The 9,370-nt window shown below is 40.8% G+C and overlaps 1 protein-coding gene across 5 annotated transcripts in view; it reads right to left on the reverse strand.

Moving 5' to 3' along the window:
• Positions 1-9,370, reverse strand: part of LOC117865322 (probable cleavage and polyadenylation specificity factor subunit 1) — a 29,997-nt gene extending 20,627 nt beyond the window's left edge. For 2 of the 5 annotated variants that reach the window (XM_034749490.2, XM_034749486.2), the window contains exons 1-12: positions 8,742-9,370; positions 8,492-8,629; positions 7,926-8,079; positions 7,519-7,654; positions 6,399-6,544; positions 5,452-5,547; positions 5,304-5,356; positions 3,766-3,897; positions 3,636-3,687; positions 3,417-3,533; positions 869-1,006; positions 548-673 (exon numbers count right to left, since the gene is read on the reverse strand). In XM_034749490.2, coding sequence (XP_034605381.1) covers positions 548-673; positions 869-1,006; positions 3,417-3,533; positions 3,636-3,687; positions 3,766-3,897; positions 5,304-5,356; positions 5,452-5,547; positions 6,399-6,544; positions 7,519-7,654; positions 7,926-8,079; positions 8,492-8,629; positions 8,742-9,079 — 1,626 coding nt within the window. In that variant the 5' untranslated portion in view covers positions 9,080-9,370. The remainder of the gene's footprint in view (positions 1-547; positions 674-868; positions 1,007-3,416; positions 3,534-3,635; positions 3,688-3,765; positions 3,898-5,303; positions 5,357-5,451; positions 5,548-6,398; positions 6,545-7,518; positions 7,655-7,925; positions 8,080-8,491; positions 8,630-8,741) is intronic. The other 3 variants (XM_034749489.2, XM_034749487.2, XM_034749488.2) reach the window with 3 other exon arrangements.

Consider the following 9,370-nt stretch of genomic DNA (forward strand, 5'->3'; position numbering starts at 1 on the left):
TCGTCATCTGGCACCGAAGGTATACCTCAGTGCTGTCGCAGTTAAAGCTGGCCCTGCTGTAACCCTATATACCCTGAGCAGTGAGCACCATCCCAACAAGAGCCAAGCTCTTGCGCCCATTTTTCAAATTTGATTCCTGGGAGGGTCCATTTGCAAAATAAGTTTGTTTGCAAAGGGCAAGTGTGAAAAATAGCACTGGATCATAGATATAGAAGATATTCATTTTTCCACTTTTTAATATAGTATACAGTATTCATTGTACACACTTCAATTTTTCGCTTTGTAATTGTTGTAAAGATTCCATTAATCCATTCAGGAAACAATCCGGGGCCTGCAGGGAAACTGTGCACTGCCAAGTTCTATTGTGAATTCAAAACTCATCTGGTATTAGATCCCATAAAACACTCAAATTTTCAGCAACTGGATGTAACCAACCACTTAGGACCCGGATTTCATACCTTCTCTCTAAAACCAATTATGAAAATATATAATAAACTATAAATGAATTATAACCAACAATGGAAAGGTAACAGTTCATACAACTTACCAACTCATAATTGCTTTGTTTTGCAATGCCTGCCGCATCGGGATCCGAATTAGTTCTTAAACTATATGCAAAATCTTTCAGAGGACCAACATTGATCAGAGCATCTCTCACAACAAATGAGATCTTCTGTAAAATTTACGTGAAATAAATCAGCAATAGGAGAGAAAAACGGCAAGCAACTATGCAGCAGGAAAGTCATCATGTATAATAACTAGAAAGAAAGAAGAAATTGTTAACCTACAACAAACGGAACATATTACAGCACTGCAGAAGGTGGATATAAACAGATAGCTACCATACAAAAGAAAGTATTCTTCATACCTGTGCTGAATCTAGACTATCTGGGACTGTATTATTATGAAAAGAAAGTTCCTCAACACTGTTCACATCTTGTAAGACATCAGAGGGAATCCTTTTTAGACGCTTTGCGAAAGGCAGGTCACCTTCAATATCAGCAGACTGTTGCACAAGTAGATAACTATATATCAGTCACCAAGGTTCAAGGGACAGACTTAAGTTTAGCATAATTTCCAAAAGCTTGCCGCTACATGTGTTACAAATGATTCGTGCATGGCTTGGAAGATGCATGTTAGAGTATATTAGGCAACTCCGAATATGGTTAGTTTTAGGATTGATTGTAATCCCGGGATAACCTTCCTTATCTCTAGGAGAGGCTACTTGCCCTCCAAGCCATATACCCCTACATGTGTTACAAATGATTCGTGCATGGCTTGAAAGATGCATGTTAAGAGTATATTAGGCAACTCCGGATATGGTTAGTATAGGATTGATTGTAATCCCAAGATAACCTTCCTTATCTCTAGGAGAGGCTACTTGCCCTCCAAGCCATGTACTCCTATATAAGCAGCCCATGGGGCTCAAGCAATACATCCCACCATTCACACGCAATCTACCATTCCTACATTGTATCAGGGGCAGAGGAAAAGAGGTACCACTGGCAGGCGCGATTAAATAAAATAATTGCAGCCGACTCCAATTTCCACGTATGCAGCCTGAGGGAGCCTGCGTGTGAGGGGGAGTCGAAGTATAAAGGGAGTATTGCGGCTTGCCCCTATTTTGAACCCCAATTGTAATTTTACCCTCAGTTTTTGTTCACTTTGTGATTATACCCCTACTTTTTCAAAATGGACACTCCATTTGCCCCTATTCTTGACCCTGTTAGTTGCATCTGGAATAAACCAATTAAAAAATTAATAAAACCCTTCATAATATGGCCGAAAGACAAAACTACCCTTCATCCCTTCCTACCCCATCTACCTCCTGAGCATCCATCCCACCCTCCGAGCTGCAGGATTACGGCAGCGGGCAGCGCGGGCGAACGACAGAAGGCCGGGGCAGCGCAAGTTCGGCGCGGCTGGTGAATGAGCGGCCAATGGCGCGGGCGGACGGGCCCAACACCTGGGCACGGCCGGCGACGGCGCAGCCGGGCCATTGGCGCAAGTGGACAGGGGCGCAGGTGGCAAGTGGAGGCGTGGCCTAGCTAGTGGCACGGGTGGCCTAGGCGCGGGCGGCGTGGGGCTGGCCAGCTAGGCACGGCTCGGCCAAAGGATGCAATGTCTGAATGAGCGTTATGCTTAAGCCACTGCACTCATGCTGTTTGATGCAATGTCTGAACTCAAATACGCTTACCTGATATTGATCTATTCCCAGCTTGTCAGGACTGGCATATGACACATATATTTTAGCTGTTTCTATCATTTCTGGAGCAAATAGTCAAGCAAATTCCCAGTCTTTTTGTGTCATGATGCTTTCAAAATTTCGACAAAATTTGTCAATCCTTACTCATATTTTATAAATACACTATTGATTGGTAAATTTCTTTTCAGATCTAAAATAATATCTAAATATTTGATGTGAAATAGGGGTAAAATCACCAAGTTCTAAAAAAGTAGGGGCATATTCGCAAGGGTAAATTTGTCTTCCTTCAGCTCATTTGACACTGTTACGAGCTGTTAACAGAGTAGGGATAAACTCTCTTCAAATTCAAAAAGTAGGGGTAAAATCACAAAGTGGATAAAAACGAGGGTAAAATCATAATTAGAGTCCAAATTAGGGGCGAGAACGCAATAGCACCAAGTATAAACGAATTGCCCACCTTTTTCTCATCAACTTAAGCTTTTGGGTCGAACTGGTTTGTGCATGCGACTCAATAATGCAGTCATGTACAGAAAGATGATACATAATAGAAAACAAAGCAAAAAAAATTGGTAAGAAAATACTTGCTAACAATCAGTAAGAACAGACGGGAGGGGTATTATTGGCAGTTAATGGCTCAAAGCACCCCCTGGGAACTCATTAATAGCTATATTTTCAGACAATTTTTGAACGTTAAGACTAGCTACTAGTTATATTTTTGGGCGGAGGGAGTATATTACTATTGCCACTTCACACCACAACGCAACATGTTTGCAGTGTGCCACAAAGGGGACGTCGTGCTCACCGTCATTTAAACACTGGTACAATACTGAATGAGCAGTAGTTCTTGAGAGTTAAGAGGAGAGCAATGAGGTCAGCATGTAGAGCATGACATGCAGTATGGAGAGGTACACATAAACACAAGCCGAAGGGAGATAATAAATGGAAAGAATGACAAGACAAGAAAAAAGGAGGAAAGAATATGAAGTTCGAAAGAATCATAGAAAACCACATTACTGAATGTTTGCATACTAACTGCAAGTATGATAATAATTGCACTTTTTGCTATATATGTTTCGTGCAGTAACAGTAAACAGCTATGCATGTTTTGTGCAGTAATAGTAAACAATAATTCATTTGAAGTGAGCAGCACAATTTATTAGCATACAAGTTTTCCAGTTACATGGTCATGGAGAGAGATCTCAAAACTAACCTCATCTGTTAGATCAGGTAGAATAGATGTTGGCACCCCACAGGAAAATTGCACAAGAAGGCTGTCTGCCAGACGACTGCCAAGAAAGAAGAACGAACTTCCAAGAGTTGTAGCACCCTGTGCCAGTTAGCAAGCATAAAAAAATATTATCCCTTCAGTTGAGTAGTAAATAGTACAAGACTAAACCATATGAGCACAGCAAGTGCATAGGTAACTGACCGAACTGAGAATAGATGCCTTTGATTTCATAAGATCTAATCTTTGCACAGCTCTGTAAATCAAGAAAATTAGATACCAATCAACATAAAGTCTAGAACACGTGTACAAACAGGAAGCAATAGTATCATACCGCCCATCATAAACCACTGTTAGTAGTAATATTTCTCCATTCTTTGATGAAAACATTACGATGTCATGGGATAACCATGTTGCTTTAGCCGCATCAAGCTCCACACAGAAACTTGTTTTAGGAGTTTCTGGGCTGCAAAGTTGACAAAGAAACATAAAGTCACCTTAATGAAGACTAAGGAAAATAAGAAACAGCAACTTATGGTAGCACAATCATGCATGGATCAAAGTAAAACATATTGTATATCGGACCCAATTATATACTTGCAATATTAGACTAGGCAGGCACCACAATTTTTTATGCAGAAAAGATGAACTTGAGCTGCAGCACAAATGACACCCAGTTAAATACTAGCAAATATTGCATATTTCACAGGAACTGCCACTGGTAAATGGTCTTTTCTAAGAGAATAGGGGAAGCCCTCCCGTACGCTATACTCAATTGAATTTTGCAATATCACGCGACAAACTTTCTCTATTTGGTAAAAGAACCATGCCAAAAGCCTTTCATTCAAAAACCAATAACAATTCCATTCAGTCTTCAACAGCTAATTTCTCTTTTTTCCCCGACCATTGACAATTATGCACAATTTAATATCAGGCAACAATGAAACAACAGGTTTGCAGACAACATGGAGCAACAGTGCCTGCCGATTCTTTAGAATAATAATGGAGGCAGTACTGGCGATGGTCTAAAATCAAATCAATTGATGCAAATATATACTCATATGTGGATGTCAACAATGCAGTGGAGGAAGTCACATCAAATACAGCATCTCATTCAAATAGCATAGAATGATTAATACAGTTTCCTAGTAAATACTGGTGCTACGTACACTACACTAGAAAACATCAGCAGACCATAATGGACTGGTTCTAAAACTCAGCATTTCACTAATTATACCCTTTATGCCAATGGCCTACAACTAAAAAAAGACTCTAACAGGGGGAGAGATGTCCCCCTGATAACCCTTAAGAATGTTGTACCAGCATATAATGTGATCCAAATATTTTTGAAGGTCAACAGGCAAAACATGGTCACTGTTCAAGACTGTTTCTTTTTTTCAGGTACATGGATGGTTATAGTTTTGCAAGAATTTGTCCACAGAAATGACAGCCTTGATACCAATTCAGCATATTCACTGACCCACACAAGATATTTCTGCTGAATTTAGTATTTTAGAAACCTGCATGCAGCCAACAAAATTTGATAGTTGCTTTATTTTTGCTAGCTTGGTCTAGATCAATTTCCAGTATGCATATTCAAAGAGAGCAAACATTACGTCCTTGAGAGGTTTACAGATGAGTGTTAGTGGCCATGCCCCGTGGGCATTATCATCTAATGGTTAGTGTTTGTACAGGGTGCTAAAAAATTAACATAAATATCTTAGGAGTTAACAACCAGAAACAAGGTATATTGCTTCTCTGTGTGACTTAAAAGAAATAACAAGCAAGCACTTTCCCTAATGCAGGAAGTAGGAGTAAGCCAGTCATAAGGAAAATAGGATTTACAATTTTAGGCAAGAAGGCATACACTACCTGCCATCAGGCTGGGATGAAAAACTGTTTAAGGCAAGTGAACAAGATGTGGACTGCAACAACCAAGAAAATTTGTGAATCAATGGCTACAGATCAACAATCAAAGAAACAAAGTTCGTCAGCCATAAGTATTTTTAGGTGGACAAACCTGACTATGATAATGGATCGAATTTGCACAGATCACAAGAATGCCGCTAATAGGCGGAGGAACTGCAAGAAGTTGGTATGCATCATGCGGCAGTTTCTGGAGAGAACAAATAGTACTTTGTAAACATTATATTGAGTCCAAGAAAATGCATTAATTAAGTGTTCAAGAAAAAAAAAGGCATTAAAGTGGTTGCTTCTGTGAAGAAAAGAAGCACGATAAACCCATAAAGGAAAGAAACACAATAACCCCAGCAGGCTGACAAGGTACGAAGTCAGAATCCATGCTAAAAACAATAGACAATCACAGCAACAAATAGCAAAAGGCACTGTCAGACAACTCAAAAATTAATACAACTTTTTGGAATCCCATGACAATTTGGACACTAAAAAAAACTTGAACACAGCTCCATGATGTGCATTCCTAAGAAGAATTTGTGGACAAATAAATTGTTTGCTTTAAAACCAGGTTTACACCTCAGATAGCCCCAATCAACTACATATCTCGAAAGTTAAGTGCAAAATAATATGAGCTTATCAAGCAATGATGTACTAGGTCTGGAGTCTGGACTCAAAACAACAAAACGAAGTCAAGAATAACCTAAGCCATTGCTTAAACCTTTAAACAACTTCTAGCACAAAAAAGTATACGATAAGTACAAGAAGCAAGTAGTGAGAACCTAAATTTCATGGATTTAGAAGTAAGTATTAGTTCTGTAAAGCAGTGCAAGGATTGATGATTTATGTGAAATTGTACTTGTAGCACTTATCATTAAAGCAACATTAGCATATTTTATTGACAAGAAATAACAAATGGATTTTATAATTCTTGAATACCCAATCCATATATATATGTTACAACTTTTTTTGGTGAAACGATGTAGGAAGATATAGACTAAAGACAAGAAATGACAAAAGCTTCAAACTGATCTTGTGATCTTGCACACTTACAGCAGCAGACCATATCATCGGATGTTGCTTTAAACTCATACTTATACTAAATGCAGATATCATGCATGTTTGGTTCTTTGATGAGATACGCCCAGCACATGTAGGCTCTTGCTCATGAAGTATGACCAACACAGGCTCAATATAACCTGAAGGCATCATAAAGTAAAGATAGCATGAACGAAATAGTTCTGAATATGAGAAGTCTGTACCACTAATAACAAATATATACAGGAACTGTATGACAGGAAATTAAGAAAAGGAACACATGATACACAGAACTAGAAGCAGTGGACAGACCAAAAGAAGAAAACAATTATAGAACTTTATCACATAAAGCAATTAAAATCTTGAACGACAGATGGCTGCTTGGGCAGAGTAATAAAGAAATTGCTCCTTAGTTGTTTGCATTGATCCCGAAGCGACATGTTAATAAGCGAACTGTTCTCAAAGCCATGACCAACCAGTAATGGATTCAAGACATTCCGGAGGCACTATAGTGGGCTATCTTCATCTTTGGGACTTCTTGCAAAGGTGGACCTACAGCCAGGTGTTCCTGATTTGCACATTTGGAGGTTCTCTAGTTCTAGCGAGATTCCCACTTTTAAGAAGGAAAGTAGGGGCTCAAGAGTAGAGACCCTTGCTGGAGTTGTGTGCAAAAAATGAGCCCGTATAAAGTAGGGAGAGCCCCTACTCAGGAAGAAGGGACCCTGGAGTAGGGGCTATTGCTGGAGTTGCTATTCATCTTAAAACCAGTTACATTTCCTTCTGTTAGTAACGTAAGCATGTTAAGAAGATGGAAAGTTATGATTTCTAGGTATTTGTGCACAGATTTACTGATGTCCTCATTTGTGTCAAAGAAAAATGTATTCTCATTTTACCTACTTATTTTGTGAAACCCTATCCTGCTGAAAAGCTGAAAAACAAAAACATCTAAATTATGAAGTGTACCAACAAGCAATTTTAATCATATTATCATATATGATGATCAACCCTAGTAATTTAAAAAATGCAAAATTTATCAAAATCAGATGGAGGAAGAGTTAGAGAGCATAATGTCAGCACAATCAACTGATACACAGTTGGTAATAATGCAAGACATTTGCAAAAGATCTTATCTCACCATGCACAAATGTAAAATCTTTGATGTGATTTATTTCTAAAAGACGCAAGTTGATCACATATGAAGAATCAATCCGAACAGCAGCTGAACTCAACACACGTGTTGGTTCATCTTCTCCAACTAAGCTCTGCCCAACCTAAAAAGACACAAACACGAAAAATCTGCCCATCAATGTACATGTTGTGAGAGGAAAGTAAAATTTTCATATTGTACTGATTCGCAGGCAAATAATAAAACATCACATTAGCAGTTAATTTCATAGATCCCCATTGCAAAATAAGTTATCAAAATGGTAAAAAAACTTGGCTGAGGTTTATGGTTAAATCAATCAAGATTACAAGAGATAGAAAGCCACAAATAGTTACACTTCAGGATGACAATAAGAGACTAAATCAAGGAAAAACGACCTGCGCTGCTTGCAGAATAACCATCTGCAGTCCATAAACAAGTGCAGCACCACATCTGCCTTGAGGATCCGCTTTTATGACAGGACCCCAGGCAAACGATTCCCTGCCTCTTTTCAGATGCAGCCAATCAGGGCCTTCAAAGCAATGCATTGAGCTGAAAGATCAGGAATCATAATCTGTCAGGCAAGGCAACCATGACAATGTTAATTTTAGTTTAGAAAGAGAGTCAGAGAAGTAAAAAGGTGTACTTATAATTTTATCAATTTGTGAGAAACAAAAATAAAGGTGCTACAGTACAAGCCAATAGCCATCAGCATCTTGATCCTTCAAACCTATACAAGAACAACAACATCTAAGCATGTCGGGGTAGGCCCAACAAAAGCCACCAATAAAGAGAAAACAAAATAGTATGATCTCTAACAGATATATAGGTAGAGAGAGAGAGAGATGCTGACTTATCATTTAGTTAGTTAAAAGTTAAATTATTGTGGCCGTCTACGGAGAAGGAGAAATGCTCTATGCTCCTCAGTTGTTCAAAGTGAGAAACCAATGTGATACCTGCATACCTTGTTCGCAAGCCACTGATGCTGTCATCAAACTCCAGACATGCTATTTTTGCATCTTTAAATGCAAGCGTGATGGAGTCTCGTGTATTCTCTGTGCCATCCGACAACACAGCCATCGACTCAATGTTACCGTGAAGCCTAAATGGCATCAGAGAATGATTAATCCTCCAGTAAGTTAACAACTTAACATCACTACCTGAAATCTAAAGCCAGAAGTAAATGCAGAGAAGCAAAAGCACGCCCTCCACACCTGTAATGGCACACAAGCTCCAGTCGAGCCCCAGAGATCCCGTCCAGGACGGCACCTGTCGACGAAGAAGATCCCCCATCCTCGGCCCCCGTCGCGGCGTCAGTCCTCACGGCGTACACCTCGAGCACGTTGGCCGCCGCCACGACCAGGTTGGGGGTGGGGCCCACGCGCCGGGGCGCCCTCGCCGCCGCGGAGTCGACGTCACCGTCAGGCCTGGAGGTGGCGGGCGCCGGCGAGGAGAAGGTAACCGCTTCAGCGGGGGAATAGGTGATGAAGCCGGCGGCGCAGTGGTCGATGCCTGTGGGCCAGTGCATCATCTTGTACGCCGCATAGCTCATCTTCGCGGGATGGAGGGCGCGGGCGACGGCTATGGCCCCGAGCTTCTGGGATTTGGCAGCGCGATTCGATCGAAACGCGATGGAATGGAGCGGGGATTCTTACCAAAACCCTAGAGAAACCCTTGGCGGAGCGAGCAACATTCGTCGCGCACTTGCCCTGGCTCGATGTGAGTTTGGACGACTTGTTCGTCGCGGGCAAGGACGGCGAGGCCAAGGGCGGCGGCGGCGTAGCGGAGCGGAGCTGAGGGCGGCGGCGGCAGAGCACGATGCGGGCAAGGGCAGCGCGGCCAG

This window comes from Setaria viridis, chromosome 7 (genome assembly GCF_005286985.2).
Source record: "Setaria viridis chromosome 7, Setaria_viridis_v4.0, whole genome shotgun sequence".
Lineage (NCBI taxonomy): Eukaryota > Viridiplantae > Streptophyta > Magnoliopsida > Poales > Poaceae > Setaria > Setaria viridis.